The 24438-nt window shown below is 41.2% G+C and overlaps 1 protein-coding gene across 2 annotated transcripts in view; it reads left to right on the top strand.

The window, feature by feature from the left end:
- MYO5C (myosin VC) overlaps nucleotides 1-23897 on the top strand; it is a 41389-nt gene extending 17492 nt beyond the window's left edge. Inside the window, exons 21-41 of one of the 2 annotated variants that reach the window (XM_083371010.1) lie at nucleotides 1753-1866; nucleotides 1953-2117; nucleotides 2684-2777; nucleotides 3462-3525; nucleotides 4425-4605; nucleotides 4870-4963; nucleotides 5935-5998; nucleotides 6106-6186; nucleotides 8152-8332; nucleotides 9523-9616; nucleotides 11716-11770; nucleotides 13323-13470; nucleotides 14570-14657; nucleotides 14762-14860; nucleotides 15684-15838; nucleotides 16432-16521; nucleotides 16971-17121; nucleotides 19090-19372; nucleotides 20139-20313; nucleotides 21212-21292; nucleotides 21540-23897. In XM_083371010.1, coding sequence (XP_083227136.1) covers nucleotides 1753-1866; nucleotides 1953-2117; nucleotides 2684-2777; nucleotides 3462-3525; nucleotides 4425-4605; nucleotides 4870-4963; nucleotides 5935-5998; nucleotides 6106-6186; nucleotides 8152-8332; nucleotides 9523-9616; nucleotides 11716-11770; nucleotides 13323-13470; nucleotides 14570-14657; nucleotides 14762-14860; nucleotides 15684-15838; nucleotides 16432-16521; nucleotides 16971-17121; nucleotides 19090-19372; nucleotides 20139-20313; nucleotides 21212-21292; nucleotides 21540-21692 — 2610 coding nt within the window. In that variant the 3' untranslated portion in view covers nucleotides 21693-23897. Of the gene's footprint in view, nucleotides 1-1719; nucleotides 1867-1952; nucleotides 2118-2683; nucleotides 2778-3461; nucleotides 3526-4424; nucleotides 4606-4869; nucleotides 4964-5934; nucleotides 5999-6105; nucleotides 6187-8151; nucleotides 8333-9522; nucleotides 9617-11715; nucleotides 11771-13322; nucleotides 13471-14569; nucleotides 14658-14761; nucleotides 14861-15683; nucleotides 15839-16431; nucleotides 16522-16970; nucleotides 17122-19089; nucleotides 19373-20138; nucleotides 20314-21211; nucleotides 21293-21539 lie in introns of both variants that reach the window. The other variant, XM_083371009.1, reaches the window with a different exon arrangement.
- The last annotated feature ends 541 nt before the right edge of the window (nucleotides 23898-24438 follow it).

Below are 24438 nucleotides of genomic sequence, written 5' to 3'. Positions count from 1 at the left end.
TCAGTAAGGAATGTGGATAAGGGGGTTTCGCTTTACAGCAGCTATGTTGCAATGCCTTAACAATGCCTTAACTGTAGAGGCAAGTTGAGGGTTCCTCATGCTGATCAGCATCTTCTGATTAACTGGAACTAGAACATGTTGTAGAATAGTGTGTCCAGTTTTGGTCACCACAATATCAAAAAGATGTTGAGACTCCAGGAAAAGAGCAAAGAAGAGCAGCAAAGATGATCAGGGGACTGAAGGCTAAAACATACAATGAAGGGTTGATGGAATAGGATATGTCTAGTTTAATGAAGAGAAGGACAAGGGGAGACATGATAGCCGTGTTCCACTATCTTGGGTTGCCACAAAGAAGAGGGGGTCAACCTATTCTCCAAAGCACCTGAAGGCAGGACAAGAACCAACGGATGGAAACTAATCAAGGAGAGAAGCGACCTGGAATTAAGGAGGAATTTCCTGACAGTGAGAATAATTAATTAGTGGAATGATGTGCCTCCAGAAGTTGTGGATGCTCCAACGGTGGAGGTTTTTAAGAAGAGATTGGACAACCATTTCTCTGAAAGGATGTAGGGTTTCCTGCCTGAGCAGGGGGTTGGGCTAGAAGACCTCCAAGGTCCCTTCCAACTCTGTCATTCTGTCATTCTGTGATGTATCTGAGCAAGTGATAAGTAAGAACATACCAGTGCCCTCTCCATTTCCTGTTGACTGCTATTTTATTTATTTATTTATTTATTTATTGAATTTCTATACCGCCCTTCTCCCGAAGGACTCAGGGCGGTGTACAGGGCAATAAAAACATTACATACAAAAGTTAAAATTAAAATTAAATTAATTAAGTCCTAACAATAAATAATTAAAAATACCCCAAACCCTTAAACCAGGCCGGCCTGTTCAAATAAGTAGGTTTTCAGATCACGGCGGAAAGAGTGCAGGTCGTGAGCCATCCGGAGCTCAACCGGTAGTAGATTCCAAAGGGCTGGCGCGCCCACAGAGAATGCTCTCCCCCTGGGGGCCGCAAGCCGACACTCTCTGACCAACGGCACGCTGAGGAGGCCCTCTCTGTGGGAGCACACAGGATGAAGGGAAGATGAGGCCAGCAGCAGGTGCTCCCGTAGGTAATCCGGACCCATGCCACTTAGGGCTTTATAGGTCATCACCAGCACCTTGAATCTCACCCGGAGGGCAACTGGAAGCCAATGCAGCTCGCGGAGAAGAGGTGTTACATGGGAGTATCAGGAGACCCCCATCACAACTCGCGCGGCTGCATTCTGCACCAGCTGAAGCCTCCAAGTGGTCCTCAAGGGCAGCCCCATGTACAGAGCATTGCAGTAGTCTATACGAGTGGTCACGAGCGCATGAGTGACTGTACGCAGGGCATCCTGGTCCAGATAGGGTCGCAACTGGCGCACCAGGCGAACCTGGGCAAAAGCCCCCCTGGTCACAGCTCCTACATGGTAGGAGTAATATAATGTTGCTGGTTTATTGAAACTTACCATGGCCTTTTGTCACCTGTGTTTAGGGCGCTCCGTGTTTTCCATACCGACTCCCCTTGTTACAGTCTTTGCAGATGAATTTATTTACTATTTAAGCAAATTAGTCAACTGTTCCCTGAAACAGTTTTTAAATGATGAGGCGTGCTCTCAATTTGCTCACCTGCTCTGCGAGGGAGAAGGCGGTTTCTAAGTTTGATAAATAAATAAATGAAATTTTCTTACAAAGATGCTTGAAGAACAGAAAGCTTTAATCCTCCAGAAGTATGCCCGGGCGTGGCTTGCAAGACGCCGATTCCAGAGTATTCGCCGTTTCGTCCTGAACATCCAACTTTCGTACAGAGTCCAGCGTCTCCAGAAGAAACTGGAGGACCAGGTAGCTAAGAGGACCCACCTTTATATTCAGTGACTTAGGGCATTTTTATTACCTTGCCTAACGTAGGCTTTTTATCCTGATTTTAGAATAGGGAAAACCATAGCTTGCTGGAAAAGCTGACCACCCTTGCTTCAAATCACTCCAGTGATGTAGAGACCATTCAAAAGCTTCAACGGGACCTTGAAAAATTGACTGGGCAAAGAAAACTATCTGAAGAAAATGAGAAGAAGAACCGGGTGGGCTTTGAACAGGTGAGGCATAAGAGAATGCACAGGTAGATAACCTTCGACTTACTTCATTTAGTGACTGTTCAAAGTTACTAAAAAAAAAGTAAGTTATGACCATTTTTCATACTTACGAGCATTGCAGCCTCCTCACGGTCACGGATCAAAATTCAGAGACTTGGCAAAGGGTTCATATTTACGACGGTTGCAGTGCCCCAGGGTCACGCGATCCCCTTTTTACGACCTTCCAACAAGCAAAGTCAATGGGGGACTCCGGATTCCGTTCACAACCACGTCCCTAATCGAACAAGTGCAGTGATTCACCTAACGACAGAAGAAAGAAGGGTCGTAAAGTGGGGCAAAATTCACTGAACAAATGTCTCCCTTAGCAACAGCAATTTTAGGCTCAGTTGTGGTCGTAAGTCAAGGACTACCTGTATAAGAAAATACATAGCCAAAAAGAAAAAAAAGAAAAAATAAGAATTCAGTTTGTGAGCGATGTGATTCAGCCGTCCATGGATAGGAAATAAGCGGAGTTCTTAAAAAAATACAAGTTTTCACAGATTTTTTTTTCTTGCTTTACCTTCTTACAGAGAGTTTTAAAACTTGAAAATCACAACTTGGGGCTACAAGAAGAGAAGAAGCAGTTGAAAAAAGAACTTCAAAAGAAAACAGAGGAAATGAAAGGTGTGATCAACTGTTATGCTAAGAATTTGTTGCTACTTTCATTTTTTCAGACTAGCTTCACAATTGGCCATAATAGAAAGCAGAATTTACCAACCAGAATATTGAACACAAACGCAGTTTTGGCATTGTGTGATGAGTGAATCCAGTCATTCGGTCCTGTGGTTTATAGTTCTTATATTATGTGAATAATATAATATAATATAAGACTTAGGGCTTACAAATCATGGTTAAGACACACCATAGTTCATTAACCTGAAAATGTAATAGCCAGTAATAAAGGAACGAGAGATTTTTTTTACAAAAAAGGACCAAAGGACATTCACAATGCAAATGTTCTTGCAACCATGCTTTAAAATGTTTACTGTTATCTTGGCATTTATCTGAACAAATGCTTTTGTCCATGACAGTTGGCAGATATATAAGTTTTAAGTTTAGTATAACTAAAAGGCATCAACTTTAATGCTTTAATATTAAATTCATTTTATGGTAAATACAGATTTGGCTTTTTTAAAAAAGTTGTAATGTCTCTCTCAGCCATTGTAGACCGCTATGTAAAATTACTTCCAGTAAAGTTAAACTTTCTAAGCTTTGCCTGATAATCTTTAAAAGTACATCTGACTGAATTTTAATTATTTTACTTTACGTAAAAGCTTTTTTTTTAATGTAAGTATTATCTTCCTTCAGATAAACTGGATAATCTGACGAAGCAGTTATTCTCTGATGTTCAAAGAGAGGAAAGGCAACGAATGTACGGAATTTAATTTCTTAATTCAAACTGCCATTTTCTTTGAGTGCTGTTTTTCTCATTTGCAAAGAAAGTGAATCGTTTTAAAAGGAGTGAAAAGGTATTAATTTAAGTAGGGTGTATGAGCAGGAAGTATATACACTCAGTTCTGAAAATACAGGCTCAATTCTGAAAAAGTTATCACGAGTCCCCAGTGGTGGGGAAGTTTGTTAAGAATAATTTGGGCTGTTTTATACAAACTTTTTCCACAACTCTATTTAGAAAATAAATTTAGAAATTAAAAGTATTTAATAAGGCCTGCTAATTATAGTTCCAGATCTCCAGGGGGCGCAATCACATTACAACTTTTGTGATTTTTGGAATGAATTTGTGATCTTGTGGAAAGATTAATTACCAACATCTTAATAATCGTATGAGCTTTGTGCTGTCAATTTGTGTTGGAATAAGGCAGCTCCTTAGATTTTCAAAGGATCGTCATTTAAAGAGGGTGGGGTTTTTTCTTTTTTCTTTTCAAAGTTATTGATATATACATCAGTGTTTCTCAACTTTAGCAAATTTAAAATGCATGGGTTTTAATTCCCAGAATTCCTTAGCCAGCATGGGGAATTCTGGGAGTTGAAGTCCACACATCAAACTTCCCAACATTGAGAAACACTTAATACACATCTTCGGATTAAAATATGGGTGCTGAATGAAAACATTATACTTATGTAATGTTGCTGGTTTATTGTTACTGTTCTTTTATTATGTGTTTTTAAAAAAAAATATACTTTTCATCTTGTTGTTATATTCCACAAACCAATATACAAGAGAGAGAGATTGCACATCTGTAATTGGCTTGTGTCTTAGAGTGTAGAATCGTGTTCTTAGAGAGATAAGGATGTCCTTCTGAATCTTTGTAGAATGTTGGAGAAAAATTTCCAGAGCCAAAAACAAGATTATGAAAAAAAGATAGAGTCCCTCAATGCAGAAATAACACGTCTCAAAGAGGAAAACGCTCAGCTGCAAAATCTGATTCAACAACTGCAGCAAGCTCAGGAAGGCCTAAAAACAGAAATAAAGGAACTTTCAAACCAAATTAAGGTAAGATAAGAAATGAAATAGATGGATATTAATTTGTAATTGTTTCCTACCTTATTCAAATTCCCACTTTCATACGCTGTGCACTGTTACTCTGATATGCTTATTAATATATCCATATGCTGCACATTTTATTCTTATTTTCACTACTCTAAATTACTGGCTGTGATTTCATCTCTGGGATTGTGGCTATTGTAGTATTTTTTTGCCTCCTTATTTGCTTCTCATTGAACGACATCTTGTTCTATCAATGTTTAATCAACTCAGACAATCCCTGAATTGCGAAAAGAAATAGACTTCCTTCAGATTCAGAAACTGGATGCGGAGAAGCAACTTCAATACCAGAAGCGTGAAATGAGAGGTAATTGGAAAACATCATTCATTCCCATAATTAAAATGTGCCGGCGAATGGATTTCATAGTCCAAGTGCTATAATTATATAGCCTTCCATCTTGATCTCATCTGTTTACATTTATACAATGACTTTGGAAATATAGAGGCATTGTGCACAAAAAGGGAGAAATGAAGGGGTTGAAATTGAGAGAATTAATGGGCAAAACCTCCAAATCAGCATTTCTGAAGACTGCTTCCTGACTCAATAAACTGAATTAGTGGGATATTCAATGCGTGCAGTGTGACCACTTAGTGAAGGACGTACTGGGAAAATGTGTAGGGCAGCATGAAGATCATAGATGTTCTTAGTTACAGCAGCTGTTTCCAATGTGATCTCTTCTTGACATGATGGGGTTCCAACTCCCAGAATTCCTAGATCAGTGTTTCCTCAACCTTGGCTATTTTAAGATGTGTGGACTTTAACTCCCAGGATCCCCCAGCCAGCGTGGAATGAAAATGGGAGGCAATCGTTATGGAGTCCAGAAATGCAATTCCAGTAGACCCTAATCATGTTTAAATTAACTTTAATCCTTTAACTTGTCTTTTAAGCCAATGCCAATTACCCACAGAGTTGGTGGTCTCCTGTTCTTTGCAGATGCTCAAGGAGGGGCCAATCCCTGGATGCCTTAATTTGGACTTTTTTCACTGAGTAGAAAAATCAGGTCTATGGCCTAAATAGCTCCTTCCAACCCTTTTGTTTCAATATGCTTTCTTCTTTCCTTGTTGCACATCAGGATGGGGAACCTATGTGTTCCAGATATTGTTGATTTCAACTCTTACCAGAAACTAAATGAAGCTAATTTGTAGCTATCAAGTGGAACTTGGTCAGTGAAACAGAACAATTGATTGCAAGCAAACCCGGAAATGCAGTCATTAACACTATGTGGCTGTAGTAGAACATCAACATGCATGGAACTTTTCTTTTTTAATCTCATTTAGAGAAGATGTCCGAGATTACAAAGGAACTCTTGGAAAGCTATGACTTTACGGACGTGAGGAGCAGGTACTGATGCATCTTTGTTGGTGTTCCAGAATGCAGCAGCTTCCAATTTTTCTTCACCGATCTTTCACCCACTCAACTTCCCCCTTCCCTTTCTGCCTTACAAACAGATTGTCTCCGGAAGACTTGCAACATCTGAATGAAGATGGTGAACTCTGGTTTGCCTATGAAGGCTTGAAAAAAGCCACACGGTGAGCTGTACTTTCACTGGTCTGGATGTAGCCCTGAGTCACATATTGGCAGGAGTAACAGAAGCACAACATTGAACATGAGTTTTCATGTAATGTGGCGGCTAGATGATGATATATATTGCTCCACAACAGCAACTTGTGAACTTTAGTAGAGTGGGGGTACGCTCTTCATGTTTAAAATTGATGTCTCCCTTAGCATCCCTTAGATGACGGTGGAGAAACAGGGTTTGTTACTCCTCTGTCTGGTGAACTTCAGCTCTTTGAAAACTTTATTTAATAAAATGTTTTGATCAGAAAAGGGGCTACCAGAATCCTCAACTCCATCCTCAGTTTTAATTGTCAACCTTGACTTATGAGAATAGGGACTGAGCAGAAAGTGGGTTTCTCTTTCTCTTTGGCTGAAACATTGACGCTTCACGCTGTATTTACAAGAAAAGCAGTCCAGCTGTTTGAAACTAAGCCTTAGATAACTTCGTCGTACATTTAGATTCGTCAAACTAGGTCTTGGATGCTTCTAGGTTTTGGGGGAGATAGATGCAGTCTGGTTAGATAGTTTTGGAGACAGATACCCACAAACTGCATCAGTCAGCCTCAAAGATTATGGGGGGAAAAAACCAGCATCTTGACTGTCCAAACGGTGGGTCAGTAGCTCTGTTCTATGGTTCTGTTTACCGCAAGGCTTAATTTAAAAGTTTCAGCAGCTTACCTTTGACATGGTTTAAACCTACTCTGTTATCTCAGCTTTCTTTTTTTAAAATACTGGGTATTTGGTCTGCGAATACTAAGGATTTGATGTGATGGACTAAATCTTAAACTCTCCTTTGCTAACTATGTCTCATGCAAGTAAATAGAAAAGAAATGCATTCCATTAGATGAAAAACATGTTCTGGGAAACCACCCTACTCAGGTCTAAATTAACTTTAATCCTTTAACTTGTCTTTTAAGCCAATGCCAATTACTCACAGAGTTGGTGGTCTCCTGTTCTTTGCAGATGCTCAAGGAGGGGCCAATCCCTGGATGCCTTAATTTGGATTTTTTTTTCACTGAGTAGGAAGTTCAGCTCCTTCCAACCCTATTGTTTCAATATGCTGTTTTCTGTCTTTGTTGCATATCAGGATGTGGAACCTATGTGCTTCCAGAGGTTAAAATTACCAGTGGTAAAGAAATTTGGGTCTTCAAACTTGTGTAACTCTCCATATTTTCGAATGGAGAGGTTTCCCAAAGTTGGCAACTTTAAGACTTGTGGACCTCAATTCCCAGAATTCCCCAACCAGCCATGATGGAAGTTGAAGTCCGCAAGTCTTTTAAGTTTGGAAATCCCTACTCAACATGGTAATAGTTTAATTGCTGGGGTGCCTTCTGCTTAGATCCACCTTTCTTGGCCCAAAGCCATCTAAAACTAATGAAACTGCACCTTCTAGTAGCCTTGAAAGTTGCCAGCTTAGTCTTTCTGGATGACCAAACTGAAGACGGCTGAAGCTTACTTAACGAAGGAAGTCATCCATCCTTCTGCACACAAGTTATGGAAGGGAATAAGCTTGAATTGGATGGTTTTCTTAAACAACATTCCTTTTATTTAATAGATAGTTGAAAGCTCAGCACAGATAAAGCAGAAAAGAAACAAGATAAAGAAAAAAGAAAAGAGATTTACAAGCTACATAAAACTGAGTAAAAATGTTGCAATAACATTACATTAGTGCTGTGCATCCTAACCATTATTGGTGTCAAATCGGCATTCAGTAATCAGCAAAGGTGTAATAAGAATCATGCCAGAATTACAATTGGCCTAAATTTCTATCTAATCTAAAAAGTTCTATCCTTGTTAACAGGTCTTTTTTTTTTTTACGGATTGATGCCAAATACCATTTTTCTGGATTTCTTTTGCTGTTTTGGTGAAGACAAGCATTGCATTATGATGGCTATCCTGTTTCTTGTACGCTATTTTATTTTTTGTTCTTCCTGCAGAGTTTTGGAAAAACATTTCCAGGATCAGAAAGAGAACTACGAAAGGGAGATAGAGGATCTGAATGCTAAAGTAAACCATCTTAGTCAAGAGAGCACCCGCCTACAGAAACTCTTCCGGGAGGAAAACAACACTAAGGAATGTATCCGTCTCCAGGTTGCCAGGCTAACCTCAGAGAACATGGTGAGGATTATTATAGAACTTAGAAATCTCTTCTAGAACCAAGTGGCTTCCAAATAGAAACAGGTAAGCAGAGAGCAAAAATCAGTTGTAGCTACAGGTAGTTCTCAACTTACAGCCACAATTGCAACCAGAATCGCGTCCCATTTCATGACCTTTTTTATTGGTCACAATTGTTGCCGCGGTTGTTAAGTGAATCACAGAGTCATTAAACCAATCTACCTTTCCCCGTTGACTTTGCTGGGAAAGCCACAAATGGCCACCATGTGATCCCGGATCCCTTCAACCGTTGTAAATACATGCAGTTGTCAAGAGCCCAAAATTTGATCACGTGACCCTGGGGATGCTTGCGATGGTCATTAAGAGCGAGAACTGGTCGTAAATCTCAAAGGTGCTTTTTCACGAGGCAACTGGACTTTCTTGTTTTTATTTGAAGACATTTCACTTCTCATCCAGGAAGCTTCTTCAGCTCTGACTGGATAGTGGGGAATGGAAGGATTTATATTCCTTGCAGACAGCTGGTCATTTGCATTCTTTCAGAGAGCCGTTGAGGCCACTTGGAGGTTTGTCTGTGTCTTCCAGGTCACCTGAGTGGGTGTGGGTGTGCTGAAAGCAGTTCCAAGAAGGCTCCACACCCATTTGCACTCGTCAGGGGACCTTGAAGACACAGACAAACCTCCAAGTGGCCTCAACGGCTCTCTAAAAGAATGCAAATGACCAGCTGTCTGCAAGGAGTATAAATCCTTCCATTCCCCACCATTCAGTCAGAGCTGAAGAAGCTTCCTGGATGAGAAGCGAAACGTCTTCAAGGAAAAACAAGAAAGTCCAGTTGCCTCTTGAAAAAGCACCTTTGGGACAACCGTGACCTGGATGACTGAGAATCTCCATAGACACTGATTGTAAATCACTTTTCTCAGTGCTGTTATAGCTTCAGATAGTTGCTAAACCAGTGGTTGTACGTTGAGAACTACCTGTATTAACAAACTGGCCTGCTGTTCTTGCATGCAAGCATGTTGCTTGTTTTTAACCATCTGCTGGGCTTGATTTTGTGTAGATCTTCTCTGGTTCAAAGAAAGTGGATAATAATTACTGGAGAAGGCCATTCTTGTTTTGCTGTTATTATAATAAATTTAGAGGTGTTGAATAACATAGTCATCGGACTCTTCCCTACCCTTGTTCCTTTTTTGATGAAGATGATGCCCGACCTTAAGCTGCAGGTTTCTGAACTTCAGAAGGAGAAGCTGGATCTTGAGCATCGTCTTCAAGATGAACTTGCCAAGAAAAGCGGTAATTTGCCATCAGAGCGTGCACAGTCTTATCGCGCGAGATAATTAGGACGCTGAGCTTGTTGATCAGAAGATCGGCAGTTTGGTGGGTCGAATCCCGAGTGCCGCGTAACAGAGTGAGCGCCTGTTACTCGTCCCAGCCAACCTAGCAGTTCGAAAGCACGTAAAAATGCAAGTAGAAAAATAGGGACCACTACGGTGGGAAGGAAACAGCGTTCCGTGCGCCTTTGGCGTCTAGTCATGCCGGCCACATGACCATGGAGACGTCCTCGGACAAGCGCTGGCTCTTCGGCTTTGAAACGGAGATGAGCACCGGCCCCTAGAGTCGGAAACGACTAGCACGCATGTGCAGGGGAACCTTTACCTTTACCTTTACACAGTAAACTGCGGTCTATACTAAATGGCAGTTTATCTTACATTATCTACACTATCATACACCAGGAACAATATACGTACACGTGCCAATACAGCAGGATCCAGCACACCACAGTTACAGCAGGAAACGGAAGAGAGGGAACACAGCAGTGGAGCCTTCCTTTTATACAAAGGCTCTTAAAGAGACACAGACCCAGCTGGCTCTTAAAGGCACACAGACCTTGCTGAGTCATTCCCTTCATTACATCATACATCTCACATTACACAAGCTGGTTAGCTGTGAAATCATTACCTTGACATTTACACCATAGGGAGAATGTATTTTTGCCATGGGTTTTCTACTCTGGTGAGACGGGAACAGGGTTGAGTGGTGTGCATAGGCTCAGTCACGGTTTTAGTTTCTGGCATGCCCATCTAAGAGAAGCCAGAATAGTATCATGCATGTCCTGGCATCATCACAGTCATGTCATGCATTGTGTAATAGTTCTCCTTCTACAATGATGTCATAATGGCATGGGACATTATTCCTGCCTCCCCCTTCCCTCCTCTACAGACCCCCATGCTCCTGTGGGATGAAACTGGTCTGGGGAAAAGCTGTCTCATCTGGGAGAGCCACGATCTGTAAAAAAAGGATTGATCTAGATAGGTTGATTTCATATTGCTTGCCCTTCCAAGATTTGCCAGGGTAGGAAAAAGGAGCCACTCAAAGCCTACTTTAATACTCTTAGGTAGGGGTCTTCAGACTTGACCCTTTTATGACTTGTGGACTGCAACGCCCAGAATTCTTCAGCCAGGCAATTCCACAAGTCATAAAAGAGCCAAGTTTGAAGACCCCTGCTCTTAAGGATAGGGAATCCTGGAGGTTGAAGTCCACAAGTCTTAAAGTTTCCAAGTTTGGAGAGGCCCTGAAATAGAATCTTGGAAGCCTACCAGAGACTCTCAACACTTCAACGTTTGTGTTGGTTACTCTTTTAGCCCAAGAGGGGAAATCGAAATATTTCTGTCTAGCAACCTTCATTGGACCAGATTATAGTCCATAACATTCAACAAAGAGGGCTTCATTCTGCAGTGAGTTGATTTGAGCTTATAATCACACACAAGCACACACACACACACACACACACACAGAGAGAGAGAGAGAGAGAGAGAGAGAGAGAGAGAGAGAGAAGAGGAAGGAAAAGCCTATTTCAAAGGAAAAGCATATTTCAAGAGAAAAGACTCCAGGTTTCTTAAATGGGCCAGGTTTCTCATTTCATCTATCGTTTTTTTAAAAAAAGAGAACAATTATTGGAAGGCTTTTTATTCTGTATAATCTTCATGTTTTATGAGGCTTTAAAACTCTGCCATCCATAAACTGCTGCCTAGTAACAGCCAGTGGTGGATGATAGGCTGCACTTTAGAAAGTCTTAATTATTCATGTTCTGTGAAATTGTTTTCTCTGTTTAATGTAAAGTCATATTATATATGGCGATTCTTGCTGCATCATTCATATTATGCATCTGCAGGGCCTGCCTGATGAACTTTGCAAATATCTGGGTTATTTTTCCTCTTCCGTATCTCCATTGTTTTCCTGTATTGCTTTATTATTCTTCCTAGATCCCATTCAGCCTCTCTTTCTAGCAGATAAAAATATGATTACTGTCACCATCATCATCATACTGTCATTAAAGGTATTAAATTATAATGTGAGTCCAGGGATTAAAATGTTTATCTTTACTGTTGAAGAGAAAATGGAAGACTGGACAGATCAAAACACAGATGAGGAACCCTCACCAAAACAGTAAGCAGACTTAAATCTGAAAAATAATAATAATGATGATAATCTAGATTTATCTGGGCACTAAACTTTAGAAGCAGTAGTTTCGTAAAATGATTGACCTAACCACAGTTTATGTTCTGGCTTCACATATAAGGGACTTATATCCCTTCTGAATTTTAACTAGGTCAGGGGTAGGCAACCTCGGCTCTTTTATGACTCATGGACTTCAACTCCCAGAATTCCTGAGTCAGTAGTTTCGTAAAATGATTGACCTAACCACAGTTTATGTTCTGGCTTCACAAACCTTCTGAATTTTAACTAGGTCAGGGGTAGGCAACCTCGGCTCTTTTATGACTCATGGACTTCAACTCCCAGAATTCCTGAGCTGACTTAGGAATTCTGGGAGTTGAAGTCCATGAGCCATAAAAGAGCCGAGGTTGCCTACCCCTGAACTAGGTGATATGGGGATGAGTTTGTCTAACTTGGTAGCCTAAAATACGGTTGGCTGCCTTGTGTTCACTTGTGTTGTGCAAACACAGCCAGATTAAATAGAAAGGAAGACCTGAAATGACTAATTATGATGGAAACTTATAAGAAATTGCCACTTATTCCAGAAAGGGTTTCTAAGTTTTGCAACCGGTGTTATGTATGGGGTTTAAACAACAGCTCAGCAAATACCACCAGGTGGTGCTGTACCATTACCGTATTGGCTGGTTAGCTTTCGGCGGGAGATTCAGATGAACGGATTGGCCAGGAGCGTACCTGGCAAGGTTTATAAGGGGTACAGGTAACCCCCTTTGTTCAGTACAGTCCTACCCACCATAAAGAGCTGATGCTGTACTCATCTGCCTGCTGTCTTCCATGTGGTCCAGAACCCACTACACAATAACCGGCAGTTTCATTGAACAGCTTCAAAAGATTTCATTGGCTGATTTCTGCAGAATGACGACCCCCACCCCACACTTTCTTTAAATAAAAAAGGGTAGGAGGGATTTTGTTTTTCTGACCTGGGGATTAAAAAAAATGAGCTTGAGATGCACGGAAAGTGGAACATAGAATATTTTTATTTATTTATTATTTTAATCCCATTTATATCCCGCCCTTCTCCGAAGACTCAGGGCGGCTTACAATCTAAGAAGCACAAATCAATGTGCTTAGCAATAGCCTTCATTCTATGTATATGCCTGCCTATTAGGGCTTTCGCCCCCCCCAAGCGGCATTATTACAAAGTCAGCTTATTGCCCCCAACAATCTGGGTCCTCATTTTACCTACCTCAGAAGGATGGAAGGCTGGTGGAGCAGTGGGCTAATGCCTCCTTAAGTAACACCAGCTGCCTGCAATTAGTGCAGGTTCGAGTCCCACCAGGCTCAAGGTTTGAGTCAACCTTGAGCCTGGTGGGACTCGAGCCTGCACTAATTGCAGGCAGCTGGTGTTACTTAAGGAGGCATTAGCCCACTGCTCCACCAAGGCTCCACCAAGGAAATCCTTGACTCCCCGAGCAGCAAAAAAAAAAAGTTGTTTGTTGCACAGGAGAAAAAAAAAGAGAGGTTCAAGTTATTTTATGCTTTTTAGAGCCCTGCCACTTCCAAAGGAAATGTCCACTAAAGGAAAGACATTTCCAGAGTTTCAGAGGGACACTGGCCATCTGCAGAAGCGGCCTGAAAGAGCAAATGGAAGCCAAACATGGCAGGACGTCGTGTATCTCACCATGGAAAATACAGTAAGAAAGACCCAGAAGCTTGGAAACGTTTATGATAAACTGCTAAAAATTTAAGCAAGTCCCCAATGCTGCTTTTCCCAAAAGGCAACTGTATTTTCTTGGGTTTTTTTTCTCTCCTTTGAAGTAAACTGAAGAAGCTTCTTGGAGGAGAAGTGAAATGTTTTCAAGAGAGAGAAAAAGAAAAAAGTCCAGTTGCCTTTTGGAAAAAGCACCGTTGGGACAAGCATGACGAGGAGGATTGCAGATCTCCGTAGACAGGTCCCTCCATCCTTTATTAAGAAAATTAGATAACGAGAGATGAGCTTGTAAACTTGTTCATTTGCATAACTGTCATAAAAGAGTTCATTTACACTAGCTGCATCCTTTTAAAAGATGGATTTCATTGACGAAGTACCTATCGCCTTGAGATGAAGGCTTTCCAAACTTTGGGCTCTACTCCAGGGGTCTTCAAACTTGGCAACTTTAAGACTTGTGGACTTCAACTCCCAGAATTCCTCAGCCAGTCGGCTGAGGAATTCTGGGAGTTGAAGTCCACAAGTCTTAAAGCTGCCAAGTTTGAAGAGCCTTGCTCTACTTTGTTGGTACTCTATGTCAGAAGGAAAGTGGCTTTCTAGCACTTATTTATTTTATTTTATTAATGGGACTTATATCCCGCCCTATCTCCCGAAGGACTCAGGGCGGCTAACAACAACAACAATTAAAGGTCTCTGTACAGTAAATTAAAATTAAAAATTGAAATAAATTAAAGATTAGAGTTAAAATTGTAAACATAATTAAAATCCCTGTCAGTCCAGGTCAGCCTGGTGGAAAAGGAGTGTTTTGAGGCCGCGGCGAAAGGACTGGAGATCTGGGGCCGTCCGAAGCTCAGGGGGGAGCTGGTTCCATAGGGCTGGCGCTCCCACAGAGAAGGCCCTCCCCCTGGGGGTCACCAGCCGACATTGTCTAGCCGACGGTACCCTGAAGAGGCCTTCTCTGTGTGAGCGTACTGTTCAGTAGTTGTCTACTAGGTAAAGATACACAGTTGGCGTATGACCTTCCTGCAGCCGACACAGCCTTTTTTAATGTGCGTTTTTCTTCCTCAACCCTATCAACATCCTAGGATCTAGAAGAAGAGCTGGATAAGAAAGACCGGTTGATAAAGAAGCTTCAGGATCAGATCAGAACCCTTAAAAAATCCATTGAGACAGGTAAGAATTTTTCACACGCAACACTTCGCATCTTACAATACAATTTTGGGACACTGGTTGCGTTTATTTTTCTCTAGAAGTAATTATGTTTTGATACTGAACAGGCAATGAAGAATCTCCATCTTCGGTGCTAAGAGAATACATGGGAATGTTGCAATACAGAAAAGACGATGAAGGAAAAATCGTTCAAAACCTGATCCTCGGTACGTCCTTAACAATTTGCATTTCCGTTAAAGTAGGGCCCTAGGCAAACCCCAAGAAATCAATGTTATTAAAGACTGTGGGCTGTGGTCAGTCCTTACTGTTTTCCTCTTCTTTCTTGTGGTTTACAAGGCTGCTTATATTTGAGTAGTGGGGAGGGGGCTTCATGTCTGTGTCTTCTTCTGTAACTTCTCTATCAACTGTTCATTCTTCAAGCTTAAACCTTGGAAGACTCCAGAATCCTGAATTTCCTTATCCTTCTCTGATTTACCATCACTGTAAGTCTCAGCAGAAAAACAATCAGATTGTTATTGAGATCTTCCTTCCTTCCTTCCTTCCTTCCTTCCTTCCTTCCTTCCTTCCTTCCTTCCTTCCTTCCTTCCTTCCTTCCTTCCTTCCCTTCCTCCCCTTCCTTCCTCTCTCCTTCCTTCCCTCTCTCCCTAAATGATGTTCACAAAGCATGAACCTACAACTTTGAGCAGCCTTAATCTAATGGTCAAGAGCAGGTGTAGGCAACCTCGGCTCTTTTATGACTCATGGACTTCAACTCCCAGAATTCCTGAGTCAGCATAGCTGACTCATGGAGTTGAAGTCCATGAGTCATAAAAGAGCCGAGGTTGCCTACCCCTGGTCAAGAGGCTGGTAGCTCAATAGTATTTGGGTGAGCGGGTAGCACAGCTTTTCCAAATCTATCTCAGATACACCCTATCATGTACTGAATGCTTCCTTACCTTCGTAGTGTAGAACCTGCGTCAAAAACATGGAAATTGGAACCGTCAACCTTTTTGAGCGCCCATTAAATCTTAAATTTTACTCCCCGTGCAGATCTGAAACCCCGTGGAGTAGTAGTTAACATGATTCCTGGCCTGCCAGCTCATATCCTCTTCATGTGCGTCAGATATGCAGATTATTTGAACGACGACAGTATGCTGAAGTCGTTTATGAACATGGCAATCAGCAGCATCAAACAAGTCATTAAGGTAAGGATCACTTGAGTTTCCTTTTCAGAGGATGCACAGGGCAATTCTGTGGGAATGTTTACAAAACAGAAACTGCCAACGCTGGCTCTGGGAAGGACGCAACCAGGCGTGTGTCGCTGCAGTGACAGCTCGAGCATGCAAATTTTGATCATGTGACTACAGGGATGCTGCAAAAGTTGCAAGTGTGGAAAATGGTTGTAAATCTTTTTTTCCCCCTACCACTGTTGTAACTTTGGTCACTAAATGAATGGCCGCAAGTCAAGGATTACCCAACTTGTGATCATTTTCAACGGTCAATGGTCTGGTTCACACATATACCCAAGACAGATTTTTACAAGCTAGAATTGCCAGGTCAGTGCATTGTGTTCAGCAAAATGGCCTGCATTACGGCTCAGTTCAGTTCGTGAAGGCAGACATTGATTGGGTTCACGGTTTCACCAAGCCATGGCTTATATACAGGTAGTCTCAGCTTAGAACCATAACTGGGACCAGGATTTCTGTTGATGAGCAAGGCGGTTGTTAAGAGAGTTCCACCCTTTTTTTAATTGGTGCATATAAAATATACAATTAAAGAAAAGTGTCTCATTATTTAGGAACATGCCGAAGACTTTGAGATGTTATCCTTCTGGCTTTCCAATACGTGCCATTTTCTTAACTGTCTGAAACAATACAGTGGGGAAGAGGTAAGATTAAATTCATCCTAGGCTTGTGTTCATGAATGGCTTAATACAGGGGTCCCCAACCCTTGGGCTGTGGACCAGTACAGGGCCGTGGCTTGCCAGCAACCGGTCCGCACAAACAAGCAAAGCCACGGGATGTAGGAAGCACACAAAACCACGTTCCCCCCTCATGTCCGCAGAAAAATCTCTCCCCATGGAACCGGTCTGGTGCCCCAAAGTTGGGGACCTCTGGCTTAATACACCATCCTAGCATTGTGCTGATTGGCTGGAAAGAACTGCCTCCATCGTTGTGCTCACCATCCTGTGCTCAGACCCCTGTCCTAGAGGCAAAAAATATGCACATGGATACTGTTGGCTGAGCTACCTTAAAAGTTCTGTACTAGTTTGATAAATGTGTAATTTGTTTGTGATCTTAATTGCCACATGTTGATAATGCTGCAATTGACTTTCAGGAATTCATGAAGCACAACACACCGCAACAAAATAAGAACAATCTGATCCACTTTGACCTGTCCGAATATAGGCAGGTGCTTAGTGATCTTGCCATTCGTATATATCATCAGTTTATCAGTGTAATGGAGACCAGTATTCAGCCAATGATAGGTAAGGAGTTAGATCAACATTAGCAGTCATAGATTTTATAAAGCCTCTCCTTATTTGAAATTCGAGAGTTAACCTCATTGGGAAATTCGAGAGTTAAAAGAGAAGGCGATTCTGAAACATTTAGCTCAAATGTTTATGTGACTGTGAACGGCTTGAGTGAATTCTGATTCTTTCTTTGTTTCCTTAGGTTTGTGATGAATGTGGAGCCTTAAACTATGATTTTCTGTTCATTGCCCTAGGATTCAATTCTCCTGAGATTTTTTTTCTAGGTTTATGGGCATAAAAATTGTGCTGTTGCTCTGACAGGCTGAAAGAGTGGCTATCGGTGACTGTATCCAATTAAGCTACTGAATCACTGATGGAATTTGAGAACAAAATACAATGTCCATGTCTCAAGCTGCTATTTGAAGGGAAACATTATCAGTGAAATGGTTGCAAGGGAGCGAGTCAGGTTATGCACATGATCAGGGTTTGTACAAGAGGCTGGCAAGAGCACAACTCCTGTTTTCAGACCTGTGATAACGCAGGCAGTCCTTGACAAATGACCGCAATGAGTTTGCCCATTATAGTCGTAGGCCGTGACAGCCGTCATAGGGCTGGCCTGATTTTGCAACTGTTTTTGTGGCGGTCGTTAAAGCCAATGCAACTGTTGCAAAACAAATGCTGTGGTCATTAGGCAAACCTTTGTGGGTTTGCCAGAACCGTTGTAAAATGTGGTCACGTGACAGGACCCCAGCTGGAACTGGTGTGATAACTCCCTTTTTGTAGGCATGTAGGCTTGTATCTTCGGATGGTCACTGAGGTTGGGTGATCATAAAGTCAAGGACCCACTTGTAATGATAGCCCAAATATTTTAGCAGTCACAGAAAAGATTTTCTCGCATTTCCCTGGTTCAGTTATTCCAGCCAAACTTGGTAGCTCGCCCTTCCTTCCTTCCTTCCTTCCTTCCTTCCTTCCTTCCTTCCTTCCTTCCCTCCCTCCCTCCCTCCCTCCCTCCCTCCCTCCCTCCCTTCTTTCTTTCTTTCTTTCTTTCTTTCTTTCTTTCTTTCTTTCTCTTTCTTCTTTCTTCCTTCCTTCCTTTCTTTCTTTCTTTCTTTTTTCTTTCTTTCTTTCTTTCTTTCTTTCTTTCTTTCTTTCTTTCTTTCTTTCTCTTTCTTCTTTCTTTCTTCCTTCCTTTCTTTCTTTCTTTCTTTCTTTCTTTCTTTCTTTCTTTCTTTCTTTCTTTCTTTCTTTCTTTCTTTTTCTTTCTTTCTTTCTTTCTTTCTTTCTTTCTTTCTTTCTTTCTTTCTTTCTTTCTTTCTTTCTTTCTTTCTTTCTTTCTTTCTTTCTTTCTTTCTCTTTCCAAACTTCAGTTTACCACCTTACGTGATTGAGTGGGCTGTGTGACTGGCTCAAAGTCACCCAGTGAACCTCCATGATTGAGGGGGTTCTCCACCTTAACCACTGCACCGCACTGTCAGACTCAGAGGCCCATAGGCAGTGCTTTCCTCGAGATCTTGACGGTTGTACCGAGCCAAAATCAACAGCCACAGATTCTGACAGGGACTTGTTCTCAAAAAGAACTTTCTTATTCAAGAACTAAGTCTCTAGAGCGCTTAGAAAATGCATATTTTGGTCATTAACTGAAAGTCACCTCTGTGAATTTGAATCCAGCCGTCCTGTGTTGAATAATTTATTTACTGATCAAAAGATTGCATATGCTAGGGCAAATGGAGACGCTGTCAATTTCAAAAAAACTGCCTGGCTTTTATCTCCATTTTTAGCATCCACGAATGACAAGATGCTGAAAAGTAGTTTCTGAGGAAGCAGCCCACTCTCTCTCTCTTTTTTGGTTTTAATCAGAATAAGGAGGATGGTATTTAAAGAACGGGTAGCAGATTTCAACCCACCTTTGGTTTCCAAAGCTAAACAAATTCCTTATTTTCACTTTTTTTTCTTTCTTTGCTTGCTTCCTGTAATGTTTTACAGTGCCAGGCATGCTGGAGTATGAAAGTCTTCAGGGGATTTCGGGCTTAAAACCAACTGGATTTCGGAAGCGGTCTTCTAGCATTGATGACACGGATGCTTACACCATGACCTCCATCTTGCAACAGCTCAGCTATTTTTATACCACCCTGTGTCAGAACGGCTTAGACCCGGAGCTTTTAAAGCAGGCCGTGAGGCAGCTTTTCTTTCTGATCGGAGCAGTTACCCTGAATAGTCTCTTTCTTCGGAAAGACATGTGCTCGTGCAGGAAAGGAATGCAAATAAGGTAAACCCGTATTCTTTGGGGGGGGGGAAACCATAATTAGAACTATAGATTCCATTCTTCGATTTAAGGAGAGGAAAAGGATCTCAAAAGCGACCAACAATTAAAAATAAATTGGATTGGATCAGTGAGATGGGTGCGACATGCTAAATCATGATAGGTGCCTTGCTCAACAAACAAAACGATGCTCATGTGTCCCCAGGACCTGGCAGCTGTCATAAATACATGCCAGTTGCCAAGCACCTAAATTCTGACCCCAGGGATGTTGCAACCATCATAAATGTGAGGACCAGTCATCAGCCATTGTTTTCACTGCCATCATAACTTTGGATGGTCATTAAGCAGAAGTCAAGAGTTACTTACGATTGTGTTCATACAACTTCAAGAGATGGCTGAAGAAACTACACACAAGAAGTTTATGCTCTATGCTAGGATTTGCATGCAGCGTTGACTGCATTCACGTAACACGCTACTACGTACACAAATTAAATCCAGTGGTACTCCCAAGGATTTCAGCTCAGATACTGCCAAACACCTCCTAAAGTAGGGGTCCCCAAACCCCGGTCCATGGACCAGTACCGGTCCGTGGCATGCCAGCAACCGGTCCACACAAACAAGGAAAGCCCCATCCACAGATTGCAGTCAGCACACGAAACCACAGATCGTCCGGTCTCTCTCCACGGAACCAGCCCCTGGGGCCCGAAAGGTTGGGCACTTCTGTCCTAAAGGATATTTGAAATAAAAACGCCTATTTTCTGCTTCATCTCAGGTGCAACATCAGCTACCTGGAAGAATGGCTGAAGGAGAAGAATCTGCAGAGCAGTTCTGCAAAGGAGACACTGGAACCACTTTCTCAAGCCGCCTGGCTGCTTCAGGTCAAAAAGATCACAGAGGAAGACGCCAAAGAGATCTCGGAACATTGCACAACCCTCTCGTCTATGCAGGTATTAATAAAGGGGAATATTTGCAGCTCAGGGTTGAAATGAGGGGTCCTTCGTGCACTCTGATCTTGGTAGTTTTCCTGCAGACGTTTCATTACCCAACTAGGCAACATCATCAGAGCTAGAAGGACAACTTTTCGTGTCAAAACAGAGAGCAAATCCCACTCCCTTCTAGCACTGATGAGGTTACCTAGCTTGGGCAAAAAACCCAACTAAACTTAAGAGATCACCAAGGACCACTCAGGTATCAAATTCCTTCCTGGATCTGAGCAGTTAATTATTGACTTGGCTTATGGGACATTGGCACTGAAGGCTGTAATTGGCAATCGCATGACCACAGGATGCCAAAATGTAATTACGAATCAGCTGCCAAGCACCCAGATCGGGGCCATGTGATATGTAAGTCTGTCTTGTTCAGCACCCTTGTAACTTCAAATGGTGACTGAAAGGCTGGGTGTTAAATAGGACTACTTGTATTTTGTTCCTTGATCTTCCCACCAATCAGACTCTTCTCTGACTCTCTTCTTTAGGGCCGCAGATGCAGTTTTACCTACTATGAATGTATCCTATTGTTTGGGAGTTGTATAGCATATTTGTATGAGTTTTATATTTTTGATATGGTCAAATAACTAAATGCATAAAGATTCTATTCTATTCTATTCTATTCTATTCTATATTCTATTCTATTCTATTCTATATTCTATTCTATTCTATTCTATTCTATTATTCTGTTCTATTCTATTCATTATTCTATTCATTATTCTATTCTATTCTATTCTATTATTCTGTTCTGTTCTGTTCTATTCTATTCATTATTCTATTCTGTTCTACTCTAGTGCAGTTTTGTTTTCCTTTCAAACTGGAGTTTGCAAAACATAATTTCTTTTAATTCTCTCCACAGATAGTAAAAATTCTCAATTCCTACACTCCCATTGATGATTTTGAGAAAAGGATAGCTCCATCCTTTGTTCGTAAAGTCCAGGTATGATTTTAAATGCAGTACTCTATTTTTCCCCTTCTGTTTTTTGGTTTCTATTTTTAAATGCCAAACATCTTGAAATCTCTTCTGTTTGAAAAGCAGTGTGTCAATCAAGGAAATAGATAAAAAAATTAAAAACCTGCCATCATGTAATAAATGGCTTTCTATAGGAGAATGTATCCTCGTATAACTTCTTAGACCCACATGTGCATCCAGGCAATTGTTAATTTTCTCTTTATTCTGATTTCAGGGAATGCTGAACAACAGGCAAAATTCCACACAACTGATGCTTGATAGCAAATACCTCTTTCAAGTGACATTTCCTTTTACACCTTCATCACATCCGCTGGAAATGATAGAAATACCCAGCAGTTTCAAACTTGGCTTCCTCACTAGAATATAGTTACAAGAACTAATGCATTATAAATTCTGTTCTGTCCCAGCCTACGTGAATCCTTGTTATGCTCACCCCTCTTCCAAGAAACAGGCAGGAACCGCAAGAAAAAAACAACCCCTTTTATTCTCACAGACCTGAGTCAATGTCCAATGCCAACAAACCCAGTCCACAGAAACTCCATCCTCAACACAAATGGTTGCCTTTGGCAACCAGCATCTCCCACACCTTCCCTTTTATCATTCAGCCAAGGCCTGGCTTCCTAATGCCTTCTCCTTTGTCCTTGGAGCCGCCCCATTGCATTCCTCTATCCTATTCTCTTTTCTTGCCGGCGCTTTTATGCATTCTGGATTTTTCCCAAGTGTTCTTCGTCACTGTCCAACTCAGGCTCCCAGCACAGCTGTGTCTCAGCCTGAGCGCGAGTAGAGGGGCCAGGCTCCTCATCCGACTGTAAGTTTTGGAGCTCCTCAGAGCCTTCCTCTGACTCTAATGACACTCCAGGCCTCTCCTCCTCCTCATCTGATTCTTCAGACTCAGCTGCCGGATCCACTGGCTGGTGAGGAATCACAACAAATTCACTCTTTGCCAAAGAGCAAACGCAGACTGTTCAGGGATGCTTCCGTATCACTGTAAATCTTCTGATGACGATACCTACTTTGTAGCACTGTTGTTAGTTTGCTAATGGAACGTCTGAAAGAAAACCACCAAGCTCAGAGAGCACCAAGGACTCGTCTGTAAAGCTTTTTTAAAATGGGCATTAAGTCTGGGGGAGCAATATGGACTTCAAAAAGTAAGAAATGGAATACTGCATATTTTGTTTTCCTGCCTCAACCCTAGCAACTTTACGGTATGTGGACTTCAACTCCCAGAATTCTGGCTGCCTGGGGGAATTCTGGGAGTTGAAGTCCACACTTCTCAAAGTCGCTAAGTTTGAGAAACACTGCTCTAGATTTCTCCATATTATATCGAGACCTACCTAATTTTATTTTATAAATTTTATAAATTAAATTTATACATTTATAAATACTTCTATAATGAAGGATTTTTTTTCTATAATGAAGGACTAATGAAGAGCTTATTTTAACCTATGGCATTTGAAACGCAGCTTATAGAATTCCACCACTGTAAATATCCAGACTAAGATAATAATTTTGTTGGATCTTTTGTGTGTGTGTGTGGCATGCGTATAATGACAGACGGTGCCACAGATGAGAGAGTATTACACTAGATAGCGTGTCAAGTCATTGCCACACAGATAAGCTAACTTCCTACTTAACTTTTTCTAGATCATCCCAAACTGGCTCAGTGTGTGTCTGTTACAACTTTCATCATTCAAAAAAAAATTAAATTATAAAAAAATGCTTTGCATATGACAATGGCGGCAAGACCTTTAACTACAAAAAGTAGAAAGATGCACAATTTCCTCAATTCAAAAGTGGAATTTGAAATTAATGGGATTGTTATGGTAGGTAGAGATGGCAAAAGTGACTACTTTGATAAAAGAGAAAAGTAATCCAGTCTTCTTTCTACAGTGGTACCTTGGTATTTATCCATAATTGGTTCTGGGAGGTGCAGTGAGTGCTGAAAATGATGAGTACCAAAGAAATTTTTCCCATAAGGAATGTAGTGAGTCACAAGGCAGCTGACACCAATGAAGTCCTAGCTTGTGCATTGAGTACCAAACAAACGAAGAGTACCAGGACAAAATTTTCACATCAAAATGCATCCAATACCAAATCTGTTGAGTTTCAAAGCAGTTGAGTACCAAGGTACCCCTGTACATGGAAAACATTTGGGGGCTTCTTGCTTGAGAAAAATAAAAATGAAGGCTTGATTTTAGGATTCAGGGATAAGATTTGTTATGATTCTAGAAATATTGTGTAATGTTATTCTTACTAGACATGTATACAAATATACGTGCATTTGTATATTTTTTTTGTTTCTGTTTAAACTGAAGAGTAAAGGGTGTTTGTGATATATAATTCTAAAGCTATTTGATTAATTTGTACACTTTTATACAATGTTTGTTTTTGTTTTAACTGAAGAGTAAGAAGTGACTTTATATTTGTATCTGTACTGAAGAAACCCTGGTCAGCCCCTGTTTTTTCTTGTCATTTTGTAACCTTTCTCCCTTTTTGATCTCCTCTCCCAATTTTTCCTTTTCTGTTGTTTTGTAAATTATCTTTTTTTTTTGAAAATTTAATAAAAGTTCATTTAAAAAATAAATAATTCTTTGAAGGCGAAAAAATAGCAGAGAGAAGATTTTCACCCTTAGCCTCCTCTTCATACCTAAGTTACAACTTCTTTGCATGAAGTGGTGAAACATACGCCTTAATTCAAAGAGGTCCCAATTTCTCTCTTGGGTTCTCAGAAGTTTGTTTTCCAAACCTTGGAGGATTACAGGAGAAAAGGTGCAAGCACAGTATAGATCAGGGGTCTTCAAACCTGGCCCTTTTATGACTTGTGGACTTCAACTCCCAGAATTCCTGGCTGAGGAATTCCGGGAGTTGAAATCCACAAGTCATAAAAGGGGCAAGTTTGAAGACCCTTGGTATAGATCAACAGAGATTTGCATGGGAACAGCCTCTTTCTGAATTAAAAACCACATCCACCCATGTTGGCTAGATGAGGAATGGTGAACTTCCCACATGGCCAGTGGTGAGGGCATGGCAGAGGTTCAAAATTTGAAACTTGAGGCCAAAGAAAGGAACAGCCCTATTGAACGATCCCATCGCTTAGAATTTTCTTTTAACTG

Source organism: Vipera ursinii (assembly GCF_947247035.1).
Source record: "Vipera ursinii genome assembly, chromosome: 11".
Taxonomy (NCBI): domain Eukaryota; kingdom Metazoa; phylum Chordata; class Lepidosauria; order Squamata; family Viperidae; genus Vipera; species Vipera ursinii.
The sequence above is the reverse complement of the archived record's forward strand: the minus strand, read 5'-3'. Positions and strand labels throughout refer to the sequence as shown.